Source organism: Poecile atricapillus, chromosome W (genome assembly GCF_030490865.1).
Source record: "Poecile atricapillus isolate bPoeAtr1 chromosome W, bPoeAtr1.hap1, whole genome shotgun sequence".
Taxonomy (NCBI): Eukaryota; Metazoa; Chordata; class Aves; order Passeriformes; family Paridae; genus Poecile; species Poecile atricapillus.
Genome location: NC_081288.1, coordinates 37,445,987 through 37,472,691, shown reverse-complemented (window position 1 = coordinate 37,472,691; position 26,705 = coordinate 37,445,987). Strand labels below are relative to the sequence as shown.

Sequence of the window (26,705 nt, the reverse complement as noted above, 5' to 3'; positions counted from 1 at the left end):
TTTTTTTTCCCAAGCTTCCATCCTCTAATTTAGAAACTTCAACAGCTGGGCTTGCCCTGTGGAGATGACAGACTGACCAGAATTGTATTTCTCCTCCTGTAAGAAGCATGCAGCTTCCAGCAAAAATAAAGCATTAACACAGGGCAGAATTTGGACTCTGGGGCTTCTTCCTCTCATGAGGCACAAAACAATGACATTCTGCTTTCAGAGACTAGGTCTGGGATGTGGAGGAATAGCACTATATTGCAAGCTGAACAAACAAATTTTAAGATTCTTGAAACACAAAGAAAACACGTATTTAAATGACCCTGACATTAAAATCTTAAATTAATAATTGAATAAAAGAATTAATGAGGATTTTTGTCTGAGTCCAGCTAATACCCAGATTGTTATATTCAGTACAGCCCTGTAAAAATGGAGTACACCACCACACTGGGACATCTGAAGTGAATGAACATCTAAAGGCTCTAACTAGCCGCCTGCTATCACACATGGCATCGCAGTATAGTGATAAGCACAGTACCACCATATTCAGTTTTCACCACCCAGCAGCCTTCTTCTGGTCCCCTAATACTTGCAAGGACATATATCAGGGAAATACATTAATAATGGAAAGTGTGGGTGGGCAGCTTGAGGAAATGGCCAGATAAAAACACATTGCACATCAGCAGCACCGGGATTCTGGGTACTCAGATCACTAAGGCATAGAAATGAAAATTAGTAATTAAAGGAAATAATTCCAAAATACTGACTAGGCTTATTAAACTATCCTACCTAATATATAATGAAACTATGATTTTAATACTATACAACATAAGCAAATATATCTCTAAAGTAACTAGGGAGCATCAGGACTTCATAAAAAATATGGGTCAGTGTTCTGCCATTGCCATTTTTATGCCTGTAAGTCAACAGGGGTCTTTCAATGTCCAGGATGCTCTGTTTATATTTTATAGCAAGTTTAAAAAAGCTATAAACAACTGAGGTAGGAACTGAACTATTTTCAAAGACAACATGCTTTCCCAATGACTAATTTTATATAAGATGGACAAGATTAGAGTACTTTGTGTTGATTGCTCCTCCTTTGTCAGTGACTGAGTTCTGCAGAATTGCTTTTCTGTGAGGATGATATTTTGGTAGGGAGTCATAATAATATAAAATAATGGTTACTTTTGTATGTCTGGTTGCCACAATGCATTTTTATCTGATTCATTTTGGTATTGATTCACCATAGGTATTTCCTAGTTAGATCTTATTTCAAATAATATCCACACAGAAAAACTTTAGATTTAACCTTGAAATGGAAAATTGAGTAGCAAAGGCAAGCTGGGAGAAAAATGAAACACACCTGAATATTACATATTTAACACAGAGAAGTGTGTTTTCAGAAATGGAAATCAGGGAATCAGCCTGAAAGAAAACTTTGCTCACCAGGAGATGCAAGGGTTTATCAAACTGCATTGTTATTCTCCTGGTGCTTGACCACCAATTATCAGATGTCAGCAGTAAATGAAAGTCACATAAACTGCTAAGGCATGTCACATTTTCTTGTTGATGATCCACTGTGTTTTACTCAGCTTTTTATTCTATCATCTGTACCAACCGGTCTTTAGGGTTTCTTGCCAGACCAAAAATTTACCTTTTCTTACAGTTCTTACAACTTTCTTTTGCTGACTAATAACAATTGAAGTAACTTTATCAATTAGATTGTCTAGTTTTATGTTGCATATGAATATAACTTCTCAGTAGCTCAATTACACATTCACTTTCACAGCCCTTCATTTATTCAAGCCCTGGAAATCGAATGGACTATAACATAGCAACAGCTTTAAATAAACAGCAAAAACATATAGAAGGATAAAGGACTTAATGGTATAATGGACTAGACTTGTTCAAGTTTTATCAGATGACAAAGCTATAAATGGCTAATCTTCATGTAACTAGGGAGCTTTTAAAATAATTAATTTTAAAACACAAATTTTTTTCAAAACTGACTTTTAGTGTGATCAGACTTTGGTTAACTTGTTTTCTGGTCTAGGGGCATTCAGGTGAAAAGGAAATACTGAGGCCATTATACACTTCAATTATTTCCATTATTTTCAGAGCTAATCCATATTCCTGCCTAGTGCCAGACAGACTATTTCAGTTGGTGGCACTTATATTTAGCTAAGTGAGAACCATTAATCACCATTTCCTAACATAGCATCCTTGAAAAATGTTAAAGTACTTCTACTTAAATTTTATTCACTCAGTCACTTAAAAAAAAAATAAAAAAAATCTATGGAATATTAGTGTAGAAATTTGAAATTTGATTTACTAAATAGATTCCCATAAATACAATTAATTACAGCCATTAAATAGATTCCTACACATTAGATTGGAATGTACGTCATCTAATAACATATCTCATACTTTTAAAGGCTAATGGGTCAAAAAAGTAACCTCCTGCTTCTGTAGTTAAAGAATTCCTATTTGTAGAAGGGACAAGTCACATTTATTTAGTACAGTGCATATTGTGCTTCATCCTTGATCCTTTCCACCTACAATTAACCCAATGCTGAGCTTGTCTGGGACTTGTTTTAACAACCAAACTCACTGGACAGCTAAATTTCCGGAATTTTGTAGACTGGAAAATTAATTTTTTTATTTTCCAAAGTTCCTCCATTATGGTGTTTATAGGACTACAAAAGTCAGTCTTAATCTCTTTTACTAGATTTTCTGATGAAAGAAAATAAGGCTCAGATTTTGCATTATAGAATGAACACAGCACACTGCAGATCTGAATATCTGCATATATATAAAAAGCAGCCTCTTACAGAATTTGCATTCTAGCACAAAGCCTACCTCCTCATCCCATTTTGATTACTCCTACCTACAGCTCACACCCGGTCTGCTTCACTCCCACTTTTCTCATTATTTCCAACCAACTGTCGTGCATTGTCTTGTAATGTAAACAACTTTTCTCCTCTAGTCTGTGTAGGTGCTAATAAAGAAAATTAAAATCTAGTCACCACAGTCTCACATCTTACACTAAGATAGGAAAAGATAAACAATTGGAGAGAGCATTTGTAGAGAAATTTCTGCCTAGCCTTAGCTATCTCAAACACACTCAGAAAAATCTGTGCTGTTCAATAAACTCCAGTGTACATGAAGGACATACAAGAAGGGCATCCCTGATTAATGACATGACATAGCTCAGATATCCTCCCAGCATCTGTTGCAGTGCTTGGAGATGGCTAACAATGTAATGTGACCAAAATATTCCACACTCTTATAATTCTTTTTTAATATAGAAGCAATTATTTTCTAAGTTTTCCAACAGCTCATCAACTGGTTGAAAAAAAGAGAGTTACAGTCTAAATATTTGCCAAGGACTTAATGTAACTGAAAAGAGAAGTCACATGTTGAACAACCTTAAGTAATCACAATGTACATATGTCAATCCTCCCACTCTCCCTAAATGAAAAGATTTATTATTGGGCCTTTTATATTTGAAGATTTTTTTTTCCTAAGAAAAGATTTACATGCATAGCAGTGAATGGTACAAATTTTTTGTGTGTAGAAATTTTCTTCTCTGCTAGTGATATATTAGAAGGATAGTTTATAAATATACTTAATAAGAAATACATTTTTTGTTTATGATGTTGGTAGAACTGTTTATTCATCATCACTCAATTCTTGTGTAACAACTAGTTCCAGTCATGCGCAGGTTGTCTTTACACAACGCTCTGTAAAGCCCTTTTGTGCCACTGAGATGATTTTGTCAAGATCTACTTTCAGTTCATTGAACTGAGAATGCATTTTTCTAAAGCAACTTCCTAGTTCTTAAATTTTGTGTTTGCTTCTGCTAAAACTGTTTTCCAGAGACTAATATAAATTTGGTAAGATTTCACTGACAATGCTGCAAAGATTCTAAGCTGACTTTAACAATTGGAGTACCAGGCTCTGCTGTCTGAAGAAAACCCCAAACAATCCCACAACTTTTCTATACTCTGTGGTTACTTAAAGAAGCATTTATTTTGGTTAAATGAAAGGACTAGTCAGAACATCAGCTTTTAAGGGTACACAGTGCCATTATTTATTGTCAAGAGACACTATTATTTATTATCACGGAACACTATTCCCCTTAAAAAGCCTTAAAAACTGCAAATTAATTAGGTGGAAATCTTTCTCTGATTCTCACATTGAGGAATATATTCCATGAAACAAAGATTGTGTTCCATTTTGCTTACTGAACTAATGTCTATTCATCCCTTTTTTCCTTCCAGCCACTCAGCAGCCCACTCAATCAATCTGCTCCTGTTTTGCCTAGTTATAAGGAGTTTTGCTACCATTGAGGGAACATTAGATTCCCCACTGATTTCAGGAATGGAGGATTAGTTCCAGGCAGTAGACAGATAAACTGAAACAGAAGTTCTTACTAAACTATTTTCTACTAAAAAGATGTTGCTCTCATTAGGATATTTGGAGCTGCTTCTGTTCAGCAGGCTGAGTCCTTAGTTTAGTAGGTAAAATATCTGATGCAATGTTGCATTGCTTTCTTTTTAAGAAAATTCTAACAGAAGTGTTTGTCATTTAACTGCTTTAAAGATACTGCTTGTGTGCACATAGAACTGTGGTGCATCTTCTCTAGCTTGACTTGAAGAAAACAATTACTTTTTATCTACCGTTGGGCAGAGCTTAGGAAGGCCCTGACCACAGCTGGTAGTGGAATGATCTCGGTTCTTAGCAGTGTGACAAGGATTTCTGACATAAGGAGCAAAGCCCACTGGGACTCAACCACTGACTTCCAAAGTAAAGATTCCTGTCAGCTCAGTTAACTTCAGCTTCGCCATTTGGTCATCACCGCATTCTGATTTTATCAGCACCTCCCTATCACACACCTGAGCTCAAAGGAGAGGCACTCAAGCTTGCACTGACCCAAGCTGGCATGACCCCATATCCCAGCACAGTGCTGTACAGGTTACCACAGACCCTCAAACAGCATGAACAGAACACTAAAGTCACCCTAATCACCCTTTCTCCTCAGCAAGGTTAATTGCCTCGGCCTTGATGTCTTGCTGACGCAACTGTTCTGTGTCTGCTTTTCAGTAACTTCAACAATCTGCACAGTAGCAGGCAGCTACAGACACATCTCACATCCATCATCCTTTGTACAATGTAGCACTGAAAGGCAAATATGCTCTTCTTTACAGGTGAGGAATGCTAGTCTGAGGAATAACTAAAAATCTTAAATTCATACCTCTCTGATAGCTGTACAAAACTCACTCTGCAGCACCTTCTTTAGAGACTGTAGCTTGTGCACTGGTACTTCTCCAGATTCCTGCAGTTTCTCCAGTAACTCAATTGCTCTTGCAACATCTGAGTGGAAAAAACAAAAGGGATACAGATCACTATAAACAATGACTAATAAATTACTAAAAAGGGCACACTGATTGTCATTTTAAATTTAAAATCATCTTTACCAACACATACTGTACTAGCCTTGTGTCATACCAGACTTTGCTAGGCAACAACAGTGCTGTTGAGAGATCCAAATCCCAAAGTATGACAAACCATGCATGTACATGTAAAACAGGCAGAGAGAGGTTCAGTCTCAGTAGGAAACATTCTTTGGGACAAAGGCACAAGCTCAAAGTGGCTAATCTGTATTAAAACTAAAATATTTCTTCCTTTCTGCACAAGTGAAAATGGCACAGGAAAAACATAGGGTTTACTTTCAGAAAAAATGAAGCTGTATCTTTATGCAAGTATTCTCAGGATGACAATGTCCAAAACGGAAAAATATTTGATCTTTTCTTTTTATAAATCTAATTATCAACTAATAAAGTTTTCTAGAGGCAGGTAAGGTCTGCTCTGGAAGAATGGGAAGTCTACTAGAGAAGAGTAAATGTAAGATTCTTGTCTAGGTCTCCAAAGACCTGATCTACTACACAAAACCCGTATGATCCATGGAAATACACGGAATAGTATTTTTCATGGCCTGACTTCTCCTTAAGCACTGTATATTGTCAAGGGAAAAATCAATGTCTCTGAAGAGCAGTGCAGAGGGCTTAAGCCATATTGAATGGTGAGTGGGATTCTGGTCCAGCTGAACAGTTCTGGTACCTTCATTCAAATTTTTTCACTTTAACACAAGTTCCTAATTTACACAGCTATTATTAAAATATGTCATAAAAAGCCCAAACCAACTCATAAGATGCCCAACAGTCCTTTATGGCTGGGGAAACAGAGGCACAAGAAATAGTGGCTGGCCTTATGGAGTGTAGCCTAGGCAAGCAAGGGACACAGTGTCTTACATTAGGAGTGAATTGAGCAAACCATATCCTGGTCAGTCTTAAGGGTGACAGATTGTAAACACAGGGGATTTTGTCCTCTGCCAGTTAATGGCTGCCTTCCAGCTTTTCCTTTAAGTTTGCTGGCAGAGTTGAACCTGGCAATGCTGCCATCTTTACTGTGTGGTCACTTTCACATTTTGTGTCTTTTGCACAGCCACCAGAGCCACTAATGGCCAGTTACACCACTCTGCTAAACTTAGGTCTGTATCCCAGTGAAGAAATGAATGGATAGTACTAAATGATAAAACAATATTTAAGGCATTTTAATTCTGTGTTTTAAGTGCAGAAGAAACTCCCCCCACCTCCCTCTTCAACCACACAAGTCCAGAACTACTACAATGTCTAGAAGCAACCTTATACAATTCTCCTTTCCGATGACAAAGATCATACTGTTCGTGACTAGGAGATTATGCTAATTGAAACAGTTCTTACAATCCTTGGATTGTAACTGAGCTATACTGACCAGATGTCTGATACAACAAAGACATGAGAAATCTTCTGGAAATAGAAAAACACATGACAGTGGATGAGCTGCAATAGGAAAAGAAATAATAATAATAATAATAATAATAATAAATTTGTGTTTATAAGAAAAACATTATTATCCACTGCATCAACGTTAGGAAAAGCGAAGATGACACCTCAAAAAATTTACAGTTTAATTAAAAGAGGCAGCCAACTACTAGGCATGCTAGTTTCTGCCTTAGTAGATTAACAAACACCCCACAATTCTCAAGCTTTTTTAGAGATATTTGCCAAAAGACAGTTCAAATCATAAGAAGCACAGCAGAAAGCACACAGTGCTGCTTTCAGGAGGATGGTTTCACTTAGTGGGCTGTAGCAGAACAGTCTTGGAGCTCATAAACTTTCAGATTAAACTAACCTGATCCTACATTCAACAATTGTACCTGAGCTTTTCCTCCAAGCAGCGCTTCAGCTGCTACTGGGCATCCAGTCCATGTTACCAGATCACAGCCCTATCAAGCAAAATCCCGCTAAAACACTTACTGAAGTGATGATAAGAAACCTAAAGGAGATCTGGGATAATAAGGCCATGGAAATCAACAGAAAAATTAGATTCTAGAGCGAAGAATATGTCTGATAAGAGCTAATACATCAAAAAAGATGGTTTTGAGTAGCAGTAAATACACTTTCAGCAAGAACCATTTCAAAAGAGTGCAAAAGAATGACAAAACATTAAGTTACATGGAATCAAAGAATCATTAAGGTTGGAAACATAAAAACCTAACATAATTTTTGATGTTCTTAGTAATAATGTTGTTACAATGATTTTTTAACAAAGCTATTGAATAATTTGCCCTGGAATTTTTCTTTATCTGCCACACAAGACTTGTAGCTAGTTAAGTACTGAATCCACACTCCCCAGTTATTACTACTTGATGCAAACTGATATATCAGACACCACAAAGCACTTGTATAATTTATTCTCAAGAAGCTTCAACAGCCAATTATAATGGATCATATAAAGCCTCTGTAATTCATGTTATACACAATAGCCATTGACATAATCTAAATCAGACTGTGGTTTTATCCAGTCCAGTTCAGCGAAGTTTTGAACTGTCTTCACCTCTCATCAGCTATAGCTGTAAAAGATAATGCCACATATGGCAGATTGGTTGCTACTTTGCAGTTGTTTTGAAGTGTCATCACTACATCTCAAAGTTCTGGGAAACGGCCCACATTTCTGTAGTCCTGAAATAAACCATATTAAATGAGAAATTTGTACTGATTGGAAGGAAACATAAAAAGCTTTAGGTATGTTAATCAATCTAAAAAAGTTAAGGCATAGGTCAGACTTTAGATGATAATTAATCACTCAAAGTGATGAGTGTTACAATACAAATGATAAATTCATCCTCTGGCTGAAGTGTCTAGCATGGGTATTTACTGTGTAGCCTACAAAGTTGTCATTTGCCAATACTAGATTACTGAGCTTTCTGACTCAGAAGTGATTTGAGGTAAACAAAATCAGAATATCTCAAAAGCATTCTGATTTTTTTGCACGTCATAAGTTCATCCAGCATGCTAAAATACATGTATGCCGATGCCCAAGTTCTTACTTTGATTTATTATTCACCTATCCATTAACAATAAGCAGTCTTCTTTCTCATGTCACCACGAGGCCCATAGCTCGTTCAATCTGGCAATGACTTGTGGGATACAGCTCACAGAATAGAGAACAGTATATAAATTAGAGAAAGAAAATGAGGCATATGTTCAGGGCCAAAGCTGTTGGTTATCAGCTGATGCTTTGTCAGGAGCAAAATATAGCACTTTACACAAAACCAACGACTTTGAGCAGCCTAAAAATGTAAAAATGTGAATGTATAAAATATGACCTCATGAAATAGGCTGTATTTCCTCCCATTAATAACTTTGAAGGGGGAAGCATTAGGACAGGTTAAAAAGTGAAATTTAGCAGTGCACAAGAGCTTATGTGATGCACAGACTTCTTCCTGATGATTCTCTCAAGGTGAGAGATACTCCAGCTAAAACTAGAGTATGTGCTTGCTCAAAGAAGTGATATGAGTGACAATGAGTAACACTTTAAAGTTACGTTAAATAAAGCATATAGCAGGGAATCTGCCCCTGTTGACGTCATATGTTTGGCAAATATTGCTAGGATAATTTTCTTGTCTCCAATCCATCTTTGATTATAAATCTAACTAGTTTTGCTTGTAAATCCTATCACCAAGGATTTGTTCTTAAATACCATTTTCTTATATATTTGTGAAAAGGGCAAATGGATGAAAAGAGTCTGTGGATATTTACATAGATATATGTTTAAAAAATTACTGGAATTATGCTAAAATTAGTTAAGTTTTATTTAAATGAAACGTCCTTACTTTTTATCTGTGTATTTCCTTTGTCCTCTCTTGAAGCAAAGATACTTATTATTGAAAACGATTGTTTTGCCTACTCTCAAACATTTTCCAAAATTTGAACCCCATTATACTAACATGAAACTAGTGTGGATGTGGTTATCATCATTTCCCCCATTCATATCCCACAAATTGGTAGGAATTGACTGATGGTGTAGGTAGAATTATTCTTGTATTCCATGATACATACATCTTAAAAGGAATATGCACTTACTTCCCTCCCTTATTAAATCCAACTCTCAGCAGACTTTTAATTTATTTTTTTTTCTCATACATATGCACAATTCCTCTCTCTCACATTCTGTTTAACATTCATTCCTCTTTTTTCTTATAATCATCATGCTTGCCTACAGCCTTTCAGAAAATAATACTCTCAGTGTGGTGGGTCACATTATCAGTGGAACACAGAGAAGGCAGAGGGCTGTGGGTGGGTGGAATGCATTTTATCAAGTGCACTCATCAGAAGAAAAGCATGACTCTCAGAAAAAAAAAAAATCTTCATTTCAAGTGTTCTTTCTGTATTTTCATTTGAATGATGCTCCACTTGCACTGCTAGCAGGACACAAGCAGAAGATTAGAAACTCTTGGAGAAACCACTAGAACATAGAAGTAGCAGGATACTGTACTGCAATACAAGTGGAACACTGTATACATCATGTATACATATATGTACAGCTGAGTTGAAAAAAAATGTTGGAAAAAAGTTGAAAAAAAGGTCATCTAGTTTAGTTATCACTTTGTTCTGTTATATATGGTTTTTACTTTCTGGCTTTTGTTCATGTGAGCACTGTAGACTGATCTGTTTTATTTGCTAGATGTTTAAAACACAAATTCTTTTTCTAATACAGCTTTTACAACTTGAAAGCAAATTTTGAATCCAGAGAATGAATCCTGTCTGGTCTGAACTTGGTGCTCCTTCACATTACCACTAAAATTGAGTAGACCAGGCTTCAGCATTCTCTGAAAGCTGTTGAGGCTGAGGTTTTAATTTGGTAGATTTTGTGCAGAGTTTATGTTTGTTTCAGATTAGTCAGCTTGAAAATTAGTGGGGAAATTGTAGCAAATTATTTTATCATGCTAAATGTGTCCCATTTAATACCTGAGTGACTCTTGAAAAAGAAGGTAGTGCATGTTTTATACTGCAAAATTATCTACCAAGGTAAGTGTCTATTTAACCTTCCTTTTTTGATCTAGTCTACAAGAGAATTGGTATGCAATCTTTAAAATAAATATATTATCCTCTGACTTAAGAGAATATTAGGCAATTAAACAGTAGCTGCCATGCTATGTAATATCACTTTGGGTCAAAACAGTAATCACACAGAAACACAGTGTTTCTTTTTTCTGGTAAGTACCCTGGAATTAAGTTGTTTGCTTGCTCCCAAAGCCAAAATATGGTGGCTTCTTGTATTATCAAAGTATTAGAAAACAGGTTTCTCATCTTCTTGAGGTCTTTCTATGTCTCATTCCTGTCAGTTCTGGAGACTTTCACTGCATTAGCATGCTGGCTACCAGGAAAAGTAACTGTGCTGCATAAACACCAGCCTTTGATACCTCAACGAGGTAAAACATCATTACAAATTGACAGCAAAGATACTTGCTAAGTCTCTAAAATATTCACTAGCTTCACCATGGCATTAGAGAATAATAATCCTGGAAATTTGCAAGCTCTTTTCTGTTGTGCCTGTAGACCTTTAATCAAGCTGAAGGTGAAGAATTTGCATGACATAAAAGGTCCTTATTGCCAGTAGTTTTTCATTCCTCTAATACTTGGATTCAGGTTTAGTTATTCCTTTAAGCTCATGAGAATACATTCCAGAACTCTTAATGTTATTCTGTCAACTTTTTATCATAATTCCACAGGCCTATGCAGGATGCTTTATTATATTTAGCAATCTTCTCCAAACACTATCAAATGACAGCAGGTAATCAATGGCTGGGAAATCAAAACTCAGTGGTGATTAGCAAAGTTTATTCATAATTCATAGCTAACAACCATAGTACATTGTATGAAAGTATTTATGTGACTTCATGGTTAAAGCACCAGCTTTGGAAAAATTTCAGTGTCTATCTCTGGAAAATGTTTTGTATTACTAGAGTTCTGCTGTCAGCCACTGGTTTCTACAACATGGCAAGTCTTATTCTTACAATACCAGACTGTCCAATATGCTTCCACTCACCTCTTTGGTACCTCTCTATCAGCACAGTGCTCTCTTAAATTCAGAGGTCCTTCCATAAATTTGTTTATTTAGTCTAATCTGGAGAGTTTAGATATGTTGAGGGAAAGATAAAATTTTTTCTCATTTAAACTGATATGTTTGTCTTGCCCCAAATTTCATGCTAATCAGTAAGCTTAAAGATGTACTTCACCATGGTAAATCACACTCGATGTACAGGGAGCAATGAGCTAAACTGTTGGAAAATAGAAATATCATTAACACTTCATAGTACGCATCTGTAAGGTCTATTCAAATTAATAAGAATAAGCAAGAATAAGAATAATCTTAATTAATAATAATACTGCCAGTGCTTTCACACTCTGGTTTAGATTGTACGGGTAGCAGTTGCAGGTTTAATGCATTGTCACTTTAAAGTCCTGTGGTTAAATATTACTATGAATACATAAATTAAAACAACAAAGAACAACTGTACAGAGCTCTCATGACTCATCTTGTGGTGAGGGTTTCAGCTGCCACACTTTTGACGTAGACGCGGACAGCTCAGGGACTCACCCTCAACTTCTGTTACAGTCAATGAGGAAGAACAGACACTTTGAGGCTACAATTCATCTGACCTACTTCACACAAAATGAATCATACTCTGGAGTGCCTTGTCCCTTCGCTGACTATAAAGGAAGACTCAGATGTAAAATGCCTGCATCCTACACATCAGACATCTACATTGGTATGATGAAACCCACTCTCACTATCCAGATACATAAAGGCTCATGCAAATTTATCTCCATGTGGTCCAGGAGACATTGTACCACAGAAAAGTTATATTTGACAAGAGAAGTGTCATTACAAGGCAGGACAATGTGGTTTTGATTTAAAGCTTTTAAAAATGCCACAAGTAATTAGTTTATGGATTTTTTTTTTCTTCTTAATGTATGAGAAAAAACCAGGAAATCATGAGCTATAATTGAGTGTGTGTCTGTCTCTCTCATTTTTGCCTGTGTGAGATGACTGCCCTCAACAACATTAAGGGTAAATCCCCATGAGTTTCTACATACATCCCCCCAAAGTCTCATTATCTCTGGCTACTCATCTGACTTTGTTTTAGTCTATATGTTTGAGCTGTGCTCAGATTCAGTTTGGCTCTAGCTTCTCAAGCACACCACACACATCCAGGTTCTCTGCTTCAGTCCATTTCACAGACACAGAGCCTGTGACACAACTGTTGCACAACCCAGGGCAGTGTTATTTACCACAGTTTTTCCGGCAGCTTTGGCAGCAACAAGGAACAAGACAGGCTGGTCTGGTTTTGCAAAATAACTTACAGAAAGGACACAGCTTATTTGCAGGGAAAGCAGTGTGCAGTGGTTTAGATTCACCAATCTGAGTTTCCTGGCCAATGCACCAAATAATGTGGTGGGTTTTAGCACTGGCTAAAATCACCAGTGCATTTACTCATTTCTTGCTGTGAGACATGGATTAGGGGAAGGGCAAAAAAGGCTTAAAACTTAAAAGGTATAAAGAAACTTTATTAACAGGACTACAAGAATAAGAAGGATCAGAATAAAACCTTCAAAACACCTTACCTCCCCCTGCCCAACTTTTTCCTTTCCCAAATGACCACATAGAGACAAAACCTATGTTAACCTATGTTGGGATGTTAAAGCAGTAGCAACTATACAATAGTCTTCCATCAGTTCTTGTAGGGAGAAGAGTTTTCTCTTGTCACACCAGGGAGACTTCTCCACAAGAAAGTTTCCTTGTGGCTTTTCATTTCCACGAATAGCAGCAGCCCGGGAGAAAGAGTTCTGTATCGTGAAATTCCTCCCATTTTCACAGCCCTCCTAGAGCTGTGTCCAAGGGCCATGAACTCATGGAGTATTATTTTAAGGACAAGTTGTTCAAAGGTTCTCTTCATCTGTCTCTGTGATCATCTCTGGAAACAGAGGTTTTCTTCTCTCCCTGGGGGCAAAGGGTCTTCATCAGCTCTCATCTCTCTGTTCAAGCTTCTCATGGGATCACAGCTACTCAAATATCTGCTTGGCTTCATCAATGGACGCCTTAGATCTAGTATGATCTTATATGATCTAGTATGATGAATACTTCATCCCCCCATACTCTCTCATGAATTAAAGGAGATATTTCAGTATATCAATGTCCATCTCCATGGCCCTACCAAAAGAATATTTCACCCCCATTCGGCATCTCCTCATTGTCCTTCCATCTGAGGCTTGACTCTTTCTTTACTGACCTTGGTGTTTTCATGCTGTCTTCCTACATGTCATCAGTCTGTCCTTTTCTCTCCCTGAAGAGGGGAACAAGATCTGCAAGTCTCATCTGTTTAGTCAAAGAGGTGCCTGCAGATGGGGCCACCGCAGACAAGATGATGGATTTCAGGCCACGCTGGGCCCCTCCCTCTGCCTGGCAGATGCTGTGAGGGGCGGGCAGTCCTGGTTGGGCCTGGAGCCGTCAATGTGGGCTGGGAGGGGCTTAGTGTTGGCAAGATGTCAGCAGGTGTGACCTAGTCCAGCCTGGAGTCGCTGCCCTGCAGCCTCCATCCCCTACCCAGGAGCTGCTGGCATCCAGCCCAGCCTCCCCCAGGCCCCACAGACCACAGGGGAGCGGGGCTGGCCTCACCAGAGCTCTGATACCTTTCGAGGCCAGAAGCAGAGAGATTTCCTGAGCCCGATGTTTTTAAAATGTGAATCTCACAGATGCAGATCTAATTTCTAAATGGTACAAAATGTTGACAGTTCTCAGAACTAACCAGCTGTTGGTCTTCACCACGTACAGAGGAAGCTCCCAGCAGCTTCTGTCAAAAAATCACTTCTGTGGGTGTTTTCTTACTTTTTCCCCAAATGTCAATCAATGTGAAATCACCACACAGTGCCATCTGTGATCACAGACAGAAAACTGTCTTGAGACCCTGCAATCCAGCATCAGTTCAGTGCCGTTCAGTGCTCTCTTCAGATACTTCAGTCACTTTGGCTGGTTTGGGCAACCACTGAAATGCTGACATTTCAGGCAAACTGTTCCTGAATATTCTGCTTAGCTCACTCAAATACAACATTCAAAAGTCCCCCTAAATGAAAAAATATGCTCCTTGTGTTCTCTGAACCTTACAATGTCTACAATGTCTTAAATAATCTTGCCCTGCTTCTTATTCTACTAAGTTTTGACTAGTGACTTTTGTTCTTGTCTGGAGCTAGGGATTTTCATAGCCTTAACCTAGCTTGAAGGCCAACTGTGAGAACTGTATTTGCTTTACTTTGGTCAATCTTCTTAGCATATTCATTACTGTACATAGACAGAACTAGTCCAATTTTTTCCTTGAAGCCTTCACATGACTAACGTAAGTCACAGGAGCATCTTTGTCAGCAATTTGAGATTTGATTTGCTTGTGCATGTGTGAAATTGAGCTGTAGAGCACCTAGAGCTATTAAGAGTTCAACAGTTACTTAGAGAAAGTGTCATGGTACTGCCACATTTCCAGTGCTTATTTTTAAAGAAATAATAATGAATTGTAGAATGGTAAAGCAAAAGTTAATGGATAATTCAGGATCATTTCAATAAGATGAGTTTCACTGGCTTAATTCGAGGCCTGAAGAGCAATAACGCAATTAGAATTTTCAAAGAGGAGCATTTAAAATTAACCTTAAAGCCTAATAATTTTTAAACACTGGTATAATTTTTCTTCTTCCAAATTATTAGTTTCATTGCAATTTCTAAAGCAATTAGGATGAGGTGCATAAATACAAGTTTGAAAATTATCACCAGAAGCTTTTGCCATCTGTGAGAAAGATGAAATTACAGCTACAACAACCCTTTACTTTTGACAGCACCCACTGCTTTGTATAGAAGACATTGGACATAGCATTGATGTGAAAACAAGACACCAAGTTATCCCTTAAGATAAAAGATCTAAACATAGAACAAAAGAGCAATGAAAAATATGGTATTTTCTAATGCAGTACTTACAACAAAATCTTGTGATTTTTTTCCCCTAAATTAGCTGTAGAAAAGAGGGAAAGGAAGATAAAAATCCTTTTTTTAAAAGGTAAAATTTCTTCCTTTTGTACGCAGTTTTGACTTTATAATGTTTCATCATACCTGTGCTGCATATAACTGTGATCATAACTGTGATTTACAGTTAGCCACTTACTGATGAATAGAAATGTTGAGACATGATTTTGATGCTTTCTTTTTGACTAGGTACAGTTGGGTACAAATATGTTACAAAAAGACAACAGTTTTATTAAGTTTATTTTGTATTCAAGTAAGTATATATTATTTATATATGGAATATATGAGCATTTATTATTTTACACTTGTTCCTTGCAGGAAGCAAGGTATTCCGTAGTTTCTGACTTTGTGTTATTTAAATTCTTAATCTTTATGAAAGTGTTTATTTAAAAAATAGAGATTGCAGGTGTTTAAAGCAGTTATTTACCCACACAGGACATATGAAATGATGTTCTGTCTGACCTCTTGAAACTGTGAAAAAACAGGAAAAAAAAAAAATACTTTGAAGGAAAGCTGTAACTTGCTGAGAAATTCAGTATGGTGAATACACCCAGCCTTAATTCAGTAAGTTCCTACAAGCTGAATTATGTGAAAGCAAGGAAACTTCCTGCTGTCTTCTGTAGCAATAAACATCAGGTATAGTGATGCCTTGATAACTTCATCAGCCTCTGTGTCTCTTGATCACATCACTTGATCTTGCAGGATCAATTCTGTGTCGGCAGACACTGCTCACAATGCTGGCATGAAGCTCCTTTAAACACTAAACAAAAGCACTCTGGACACTTGGTTGGAATTGCAAATGTAAACAATATAGAGATTCTGATCCCAGATTAAAAGAAAAACAAAAGGTTGATACATTTACATAACCTGATGATTCAGACATAATATTTACTTTTGTGTTTCAAACCTCAAGTATATAGTATTTTTTTCTCAAGAGGAAAAGAATTCAAATCAGTGAAGGAATTGAAAATTTGCCTAAGCTAGAAACAGAAAAGAGAAATTATTACAAGGAATAAGCTAGCCTGAAGAAAGAAAAACAGAAGGAAACACTTTTCTCTTAGCTAAAATCCATTCTCTTGCTCCCCTGCCTAAGCAAAATCAAGTATTTATACACACTATGTGAGCAACACGAAACAAAACTATTGGCCATATGGGCAACCTCATGCCTTTCCCACACTGCGACTTCCAGTGTGTGTTCTTAGTCTGTATCACAGAGATTTTTGTTGGCAGGGAAGAAGACAGGAAAAGGGGGGAAAAAAGGACCCAACAGGTGTCTCACAAAGGGAGGTAGGGTTAACTTAGGGATGCTAATTCTCCTTCACAACAGGCACTGTGTTTGAGCCAAAGCAGTAACTCTCACTTTTTTTCTGCTCGTATGTCATTACTAGAGTCTCCCGCTGCCTCCCCTCAGTTCTTATCTCTCCAGCTAATCTTAGCCTTAAATCTCTTCATGTGATTACCAGAAAGATGAGAAAGATGGCTGTGGGCTACTGGCAAGTGTACATAGTGACAATACAAATTGTCACTTGAAGTCTAGAACCAGAATTTTATCTTCTATTTTCCTACATGGTAGGAGTCCAATGAGACAACAGTGAAAATACGTAATTTGTGCAAAACAGTGAATGCAACACAATAATTACATACACACATTTAACACTTTATTTGTAGGTTTAGGTAAGGAGAAGAGAGTTAATATTCTGTCTTAAATTTTAGTGGATTTAACGATACTGCTTTTTGCAGACTGAATCTCTCTGGTACTTGGTTATATCCTAGTAATTTCTCAGGAAAGGAAAAAAAAACCCTGTTCTTTCATAGTGTGTAGGTGAAAACCAACAACAGCAAAAGGAAAGTGATATAAATAAAATCCTTTGTTAATAAATCCCTGCAAAACAAGGCAGTACACATTCGCTGCTGGCAGATTTCAACAACTGATCACTGTTAGCTTTCAACTTTGGAACAAATATGATTTTCGAAGAAGTCTCTGACTGTTGAATTGCTGCAGCAAGTTACAAACAAAACCTTGAAACAGAAAACTCGTGTGAAATAGAGAGCTCACTGTCACCTTTGCAGTTCTGTTGCTTGGTGTCCTACATGTTGAATGACCCCAATAATTGAAACAGGAGTACTAGAACTCCTCTCAGGTTGCAGCTTGATTTTCCAAGGTATCTACCTAAGATAAGAGAGGCACACACTTTCACATAGTTGTACCAGTAGGATGCAAAGGTGATGTATAGGAACTTCATAGCTATTACTATCATGTTACAAGACTGTCAGGCTACGGAGGAGATCAGACATACAACCACCTATTTTTCCAATGACTGCTTCATAGATTTGAAAGCCACCACGCCCTCTCAAGTTTCTCTGGTCTGTCTCTGTAGAACAAAGAACAGCTATATTATCTTTTTTGCTGTAGTAAGTACCGTTTCACAAAAACACAGCTGCCAAGTCTATCGAAAAGTGAAGAGATGATGATAAATCTATTTCTGAGGGCTAGGACTGCTCCTGATGGCCACAGTTATCCACCTAATCTGTTTCAAGTACATTCTTCCCCAATGCTTAACTGATTGTAGACAAATTGATTCCTTAAGGTCTAGGAGATTTACTTTTTCAGAAGACATGCTTGAAATAGAAAATTAAAGAGTTAGTAGATGTGAAGGATTTGTGATTAAACATGGGCTTTTACTGAAAAGAACCAGAATAAAATGTAACTTTGGTTCAGGAGAAATAAATTAAGAGACCATTTTCAGAAAAACTCTTTCTTCTACAATTATCCCTGTTTGAACGGAAACAAAATCAATGCTTTGATGCTCTGTGTATTCATGGATACTTCACTGTTGCATCTTTCAAAAAATAAAGAACAATCATTCTCTGATCTCGTCTTGATGTATGGTATTCTAATCTAGATTTTTTTAATCTCTTTTTTCTAATCAAGATTATTTAATCTCTTTTTTCTTATAATTATTAGTAAAGAAGAAGTAGGGTAGCAACACATTATGAGAATATGTGTGCATTTCCTGGTAGCTTAGCTAAGTTGCATTTGAGAAATTTGAGGTTTATTTAACCACTCCCTTTTGGACCCTAGTAAAACAAGTTCTCAAATATGTACATACATCTCCCTCTTTATTTAACATCTCTAAGACCCAAGATCGTGGTTTATACACTCAGGAAAACATTGTTATTGTATGTAAATGTGTGTATATGTAAAAATTATCAATCAAATCTTCTCATCTGAATGGAGAATTAACAGTTGAATGTTTCTCATTCAGAGGCTGATTCTTCAGCAAATGTCTCAAAAGAAGATTAAGCTGAGATTAACTTTAAAAATGCCTGGATTTATACATACATGTACAGTTCAAAGCACATTAGTAAATACTACTTTTAAAAATGTCAAAAATGCATCATGTAAAACAAATGTTTTGTGAGTCTGCCTTCTATATGATGGAAGGCAAACTCACAAATTTAGAGTTATGTGCTTCAAAACATTGACTTAGCTTGCTCTCCTCTTAAATCGTTCCTTCCCATTATTTGTGCTTCTAACGAATAACTGGAAATGATAGTTTTACTTAATTCATATTTCAAACTCTATTGCATTGCCTTCAAGAACAGTATTTTGTATTCAAATAATACAGGTTAGACAAAAACTTGTACTTATATCTTTTTGCAATTGCATGAAGGTCATCTGTGTTAAGGAGAAATTGGCACATACGTGTCCTGAAACAGTGAACTCAAAGGACAAATAATCTTCTACAAAAAGCTGATGACTTCACTTGCTACATTTTTAAAAAAACTTTATTTCTGGTAACATCATCAGAGAAGTCCAACTCAAGCAATAAGATGGAATTAAGAAAATTGTTTATTTACAACTATATCAAAAAATTAACATGTTTTTCTGAAGTTATAAAAATGTCTCTCAGACATTTCAGTGTGAAACTAAAATATGTATGACCTAGCACAGGGATATTATTTAGAAAATAAATTCTTCATTTTCAACATTATCTCTAGAGAGTATATATTTACAACATAGAAAATAGTATTCCTCATGCCTTCCAATCACTAGTACTCTTGCAACCTGTTGCAAATGGAGAATCCTGCAACTGCTTGTCATAGGAGGTGCTCTTAGGGGAGTCAAAAGCAGGATACGTGCGAGTTCACTGTACCATTTTCCTCTATGAAGGATACATTCACGTAGACTAAAATGATTCATTCACTGCTACCATGGATAAAGAACATTTTCATCTGGGGATAGCAGGAAGATCCCTGCACTGCTATCAGTTTTGAAGGTGCCTCACAAACCTGTCCTGAAAGCACATCCACCTTCTGCAGATTCTGCCTTCTTATTAGTTGCATGTTTCTGAAGACAACATGACTGAGAATTTAGGTTTTCCCCCTCTACACTTCAAGGTGACTTAATGTTAAAAGCTGCCATGAGTTTTGTAGAAGATGCTTCCATCTGTCTGCATACAGGTGCAGCTCCCAGTTTCCATGTCACCATGCACCACTCTGGGCTGGAGGACAAGGCCTTACTTGCAAGGGGAAGCCCAACCTAAAAGATGTGTTCCTATGGGTGCCCAGCCATCTCAGGCAAATCCCACCTTGCACAGAGCTCCCATGTGCCCCAGCACCTCTTCAGGTGGTCTCTACAGAGACATTTAAGCTGGACAAGTGTATTAAATTTTAAGCCCATGTATTTTTACACCACTCATGAACATTAGAGGTGTCATGTATTTGCTTCTACTTCAGCTCTAAAGTTCAGGTGACCCAGCTGAACTAAACACCTAACTAACCAATGCTTCAGCTGCACAGATCCTCATAAAGCATCCCAGTCAACACCCACAAACCACTGTCTAAATCCACTTACCTTAATCCATCCTTTTAGAAATACGCATTTTAAAAAAATCAAATAAATGGTAACATATTGATGTAAAAAAGCATTTTAACCTGAAACTAGAATTGTCACTTTTTTTCCTGCCCCTACAAACAATAGACTTTTTTTTTCTTGGAAGAATGAATTTGGTTATTTACATGCCCTCAGTTGGCACATCAAGAAGAGAAATGTAAGACTTGAAGTGTGTGGCACTTGCAGAAGGATTTTTCAATTTTAGCATGCTAGGCTGAAGAGCAAGAGAAGACATCCCCATGACAGACAGGCAGCCAGGCAGGGAACAGCACATCACTTAGCACTGCTCCACAGGGCTTCACCCTGTGCAAAAGAGATCTGGCTTTATGTTGCTCCCCTGTCAAGGACTGTATTACACACTTTATGAATCTGATTTTCTCTTCCTGATGAGTATGTTTTATTTTTTTCCCAAGATAACGTACATTATAATAATATATGCACAGTCTAATGCAACTTATGTTTGATACAATTTCTGTTTTATACACATATATGGGCACAGATGCAGAAAAAATCCCCAGATATGTAGGCTATGAGGACACAGTGAGAAGAAAAATTACAAGAAGAGATGAAGGAAGGAGGAGTACTCTAGCAAGTACCCACATATATTAATGGTCAGGTGCCATCTAATACCACATCTAAAATTTGTCTAACAGCTGATGGCAATTCCAAGCCCATTGATATTCTTGATTGTGCTCTATACTTGGATTTTCAGGAAGTTTTGGGACACCCACTCCACTGGAAAAATATTTGCTTGAATTTGTAAAAAACAACAGAACTCAGTTACACATTATTGCCAAACAGCATAAAATCATTCAATTTCCAAGGATGTATTTGAAATCAAGAGAAATTAGTTCATCAATAGCCAATAGCTATGACCTTGTTATGAAACTTCATAGGGATTAAAGTATCAGCACTGTATATTTAGCTTATTCAAGTTTATTTTACCCTCAGTCACATTAAGAAGTGAAACTATCAGTGACATGAATAGTAACTAGAGAAAAACAGTCTACATGGATTACTAACCAAAGACAGTTGAAAGTCCCCCTTCATATGAAAAGATATTCCCTTGTTCTTGATCAAGAGATGGTCCTTGTATAGGCTAATTGTGTATCTTCAAAAACAAGAACGCACCCTTTTAAAGCTGCCATTTTCATGATCCCATTCAGAGGAACTGGGACTGGGATTGTGCAGCAGTTTGAGAAAATATATGGTCAGTTCTCTTTTGAAGCAATTTTCATCTTGTAAGGAAGAAAACAAGTGAAATTTGAATTAAAATAAGGTTTATGAAAAATACGTCAGACATTGAGTCAAATAAAAAAGTTCAGATAGAGAGGAACATCTATAATGCATAGCTAAAAAGATGCTGCCTTCAATTTGCAGGCCTCCATATGACCGCTCCTTAAATGTGTGCCAAGGGAAGCACAGAAATCTATTCCCTTCTAAAATATTTCCAGGAGGGTAATGGAACTTGCAGAAAATGCTTTCATCAGACTGTGCTAAAACAATCTAAGTGATCCTATCCACAACAAGCTTATTTAATTTCTCATTGCTTAGAATGTGTACCTGCAGCACACAGGAACTCCCAAGAGGTCTTCACATAACCATGAGGAGGCTAAACTGGCTGGGGGAGATGACACTGCACTTGGAGTAAAGCAGAACATTGTCGCTAGATCTGTATGCAGCATTTGAGACAATGTCAGGCTGGTGAGATGTCGAGAGTCACTGGACAGCAGAAGAACTGAGGATTAGAAGAGGAAATTGGGCTGCTGAACAGTGAAAACGGATAAAGATTAAGGACAACGCGCACAGAGCAATGGAGTTAACTGTACCAGGGCTTTGAGAAGAGCAAGGCAACAGAAGGCAGCATGCGAGGGAAACCTGGGGCTCTGGATAACAAAGGGAAAGGCAGCTACTGTTGGTCATGGAGTAGGGTGAAGCAACGGCGCTGTGGAAGACAATGGATGTTGAGAGGAGAGGCAAAGGCAGTAAGATGTGATGAGAGGCATGCCAGTACAAATAAACACTGTTGGAAAATGTCAGCCAACTGCAACCAGAGCTGTTTGTAACAGTGTCAACAAAGTTCTTACTAAAGACAGACCTATGGAAGAAGTGAAAAGTAACTCTTTAGGTGTTTTTAAACTTTTCTCTTTTGGACTGAAGTGACCATTTTGGGTTTTTTAATGAAGGTAACTTAAGCTGGGAATGTACTTCAAAATCGATGACCTTGAACATAAAATAAAAAGAAAAAAACCCTCAAGTTTGCTGTTTTTTTGCTTGTAATTTTATTGAAGACATTACTGTAACTTTGTCTCAACCTGAAACAAGGTATTAGCTCCCTATACCTCGAAGGTTTAAGCTTTGAATCTGCTTGGAAAATTCCACCAGTTAGCTCTGATGGACCCTGGATGCATTACTGATAGGGTGCTATCGATTCAGGGTGCAAGACATCTACAATAAAGGTAGGAAGGGAGCACTTTCTCAGAGAGAAGACTCACTTGGCTGTTGGAAGACACCCAGCAGGCACTTTCCTCTCCCAAAGCTCCCAAATGCCACCTTCCACTAAAGTGGCACCACTCCTCCCTGTAGTGCCTTAGGTTCCCTTCCTGAAACAGTTGCTGATTTCTTCCCCTATTCCCAACACAGTACCACGTAAAGGTCAGGCAAAAACCTTAGAGATTAAATTGTAAGTGATTAAAATTTCCATTATTTTGTGAACTTGTTCTACATATTAAAAAGCCCTAATGGAACTTGCACACATTTGTGCAGGTAGAAAGGCACATGATGATAGGAATTAAGGAAATTAATTCCTGTGCTTTGGACTGAAGTAATCTTCCAGAATATAATTGGCTCTCAATCATTCACACACCCCATGCCCTTCACCTTTAAATGGTAATTCATTTTACTGTGCAGGTTATGAATGCCATTTACGTCAGGCTTTAAGAAAGCTCCCATCTATGTACTAGAATACAGTCAATATATTTTGTCCAAGAGGAGACCACATCAGAGCATAATTCAGATTTCTAATGTATATATCCTTATGATGTTTTACCATGTCAATGACCCATAATAAGGAGCAATGCAGAACACCTCCTGGACAGAGATCAAGCAGCAATTCCCCCAGAAACACAAGGTTAACCATATGACCTCCCCTGAAATACTCCCTATTTTCTAGCTGTGCTGAGCTCCCTGTGGTACATGGTGAAATTCATATGAGGGTACAAGACTGTTCAGGGCTATGCCTAGACCACAGCAGAGAGGTGCAAGGCATAGTGACAGTACACATGGCTCATCTGCTTTAACCAAAGCAACAGGAATCTAGAAAATCTCACTCAGTATGTAGAACTTTCCCTCTCCCATGACTGTGAAAGAAAGACTACAGAGGAAATATTTGGAAGCACTGGCTTAGTCTAGTTGCTTCTGGAGTTGCTTCAGCCCATCATCTACAGCTGATGCAGCAGCATGTTACGAGTGGTGAAGTGTACCCCTCTGATGAAATGGCCTTCTGCAGGCCAGGTGTGCTATTTAAATCTATTTCCTCTTGCCTGTGTTTTTGTTTTGCACATCACATCCTATCACTCTGTGATGTTTTATCTCACTCACACTAATACCAGCCATGGCTGACAACCAGGGAGACTGTAACATTGGCATGCCTGCCAAATGGTTAGGCATATCTTGGACACAGACAACAGATGCTTATATTTAAATTAGGACTAATTTGCATTTTTGTGTATTGTGGAATTTTTAAAGAATAGTTTTACAAAAAGGGATGTGTAATTCTAAAATAGTAATATTTCCTTTGAAAAGTCAGGTTTGCTAATGGATTGCCATCTGTTCAACCCTTTGCCAGAAAGTAGATTTGTCCTGCTTACTGAAAACAGTATTAGGGTGAAACTGTAGATTACACAGTGGATTTCTGAGCAGTTTAATTTAAAGTGCAGGCTAACACTTTGTAATTTCAGTAAAAATAACTTTAGCTTTTCCCTTTTTACTAATTCTGGAATCTAAGCCCAGCAAACTGTATTTGGAGTACTTTGTGGGCTGTTTTGCTCTTAATTGGGTTCTAGAAAGGTGCTCTACCCTTCCCTTATAATTTTGAAACTGAGTTTGTGTTTCATTTGCATAGGATTCACTGAAAAAAAAAAAAACAAAACAACAAACTCCATCTTACTTCAACAAACCATCTTAATCCTTCAGAAAAAAAAACCCCAAACACTTAAAACCCCAAGGTGCTGGCTTCAGTGATGCTTTCAAGAGTACAAGATTTACAAGGAGTGGGAGCCTCTTGAAGCCTCTGGGTGTAAGTGAAGAACAAGGACACCTTGGCACTTCAGAATGCTGTACTGGGAGCTGATGGACTCAATGGAGCGGTAGGAGCAAAATTGCTCTCCCTTGTAAGACACAGAAATCTAAATCATAGGATTCTGGTAAACCATGTTGTGGGAATAACTGCACTGCAAGGGAGAGAGGTTCAATTTTTACAGCCTTGAGGCAAAAGTTGAATTGTAAACTTCAAGATTTCAGCACCCTCTTACGCTACCTGAATAGGGTTACTGACACAGCCTCAAGGCTGCCCAAATACCAACGCTCTCCCCAGCCGGACCGAGTAACTGTGCACGGGAATGCGCAGCACCGTTCTTTTGCATGCGGACGAACAAGTTGCAGTCACGGATCCCTTCCCTGCGCACCCCGGCGCAAGCCCCCAAAAAGCCGCATTTTGCCGGCAAACGACGCTCTCGTCAGAGGTTCGGGCTCCCGGACTCTGCCGGAACGGCGCTGCCCCGCCACCGAGCATCCCCCGCCGAGCCACCTGCGGGGTTGGCGAAGCGGAGCCTCGGCGCCGAGCCACGGCGGGGGGCGCCCACGGGGAGCCCCGCAGGGCGGGGACGGCGCCAAGGAGCGCCTCCGGACCGGAGCGCTGATCGCGGAGCCGCGTCCTGCACCCGCGGCACCGCCGCGCTGCCGGCGGCGGGATACCTGCCCCATCCTGGCCCCTGCCCGCACAAAGTTTTATCTCCTCCGTTTCAGACCTTCTCCCGCCGCCCACCTGAGCCCCGCGGGGAGGCGCTTCCCCGCTGCCCCCGCCACCGCGGCCCCGGGCACTGCGGGGCCGGAGCGCTTCCGCGGCAGCGGCAGCCGCGCTGGAGCTGCGGGGGCAGACCCGGCGCTTGCTGCGGTGGCCCCCGGCCAGGGCGGGCGGGGAGGCGCGGCGGGGGAGCCGCGGCAGTCGCGCTTACCTCTGTCCAGCGTGAGCGGCTGGACCGCTGTCAGTGTCGCCATGTCTGCGGCGGGGCTGGAGCCCGAGTGACGCGCGGCTCCGGCACCGGCGTGGAGTGCGGGGAAGGGCGGGGAGGAGGCTGGCAGGGAGAGGGGGCGGAGGAGGAGGGTGGCTCCGTGGGAGGAGGAGGCGAGCGGGGCGGAGAAGGTGCCCAAGGGTGGGCGGCTCATCGCGCACGGGCCGCCGCGATGCTGAGGGCGCAGAGCGGCCCGGCGCGGCCCGGCGCGGGCTGCCGGCATCGCTGCTGTGCTGCGGGAGCTCGGCCTGGCGAGCGGCCCGCGCCTCACCGCGCTCGCCCCGGGGCAGAGACCGGGGACCGCAGGGATGGCAGCAGCCCGGGCCGAGCGCGGAGGGCGGTTCGCTGCCGGTCCCGCCGCTCCGGGGATGCCGCAGCTGCCGGCGGAGGAAGAGAGAGGGGCGAGGGCGGGAGCTCCGCAGCGCCGCGGGGCGGGGAGGACCGGCGGGGCCGGATCCGGCGGCCCGGCCTCGCCTGGGCCGGGGGCGGTGGGCCGGGCCGGGCCTGGGTAGCGGCACGGGGAGCGGTGTGCCTGGATTGAGGCCCTGCTCCGAAGGCTGCCTTCGGGGATGGGAAATCCCCAGGCGGAGCCGGGAGAGGCGGTTCCTGGCATTGTGCAGGGCGTTGGATTAAGGGACGTGTCATGTAGCCTTTCACCGTTTTGGATGCTCGAAGGCGTCGGCCTCGTCAGCCCAGCCATCCATCACCTCTTTTCTAAGCGCTATGCGCGGCCGGCCGCCCTTAAGAAACCCAGCGCACACAGCAGCTCTCCACCGCGAGGGGTAGGTCACAGACGCGTGGCGGCCACCTCTTGTCGGTCAGCTGCAGCTTGTGTGAACATGGAGGCCTCTGTTAAACACCATCCACGAAGGTGGAATTTCACTGGAGTTCTGCGAGGTTTGTCGGCAGCCTTCTGGTTTTTCTGCCCTTGCCGTCCACAAGAAAAAGGAGTGTGGTCAGCTGCCATCCAAAAAAAGGTGTCGCAGTGTGGCAGAGTTACGCTGAGTTTCTGCTGCCTTCTCTTAGGTGGACCATGGTGTACAGAAATAAGTGCTTGAATGTCCTTTTTTAACTATTTC

General features: G+C 39.7%; 1 protein-coding gene across 1 annotated transcript in view; it reads right to left on the bottom strand.

Moving 5' to 3' along the window:
• Positions 1–26,078, bottom strand: part of LOC131592461 (protein lin-7 homolog A-like) — a 48,319-nt gene extending 22,241 nt beyond the window's left edge. The window contains exons 1-2 of the mRNA XM_058863987.1: positions 25,570–26,078; positions 5,243–5,361 (exon numbers count right to left, since the gene is read on the bottom strand). Coding sequence (XP_058719970.1) covers positions 5,243–5,361; positions 25,570–25,849 — 399 coding nt within the window. The 5' untranslated portion in view covers positions 25,850–26,078. The remainder of the gene's footprint in view (positions 1–5,242; positions 5,362–25,569) is intronic.
• Positions 26,079–26,705: the final 627 nt, after the last annotated feature.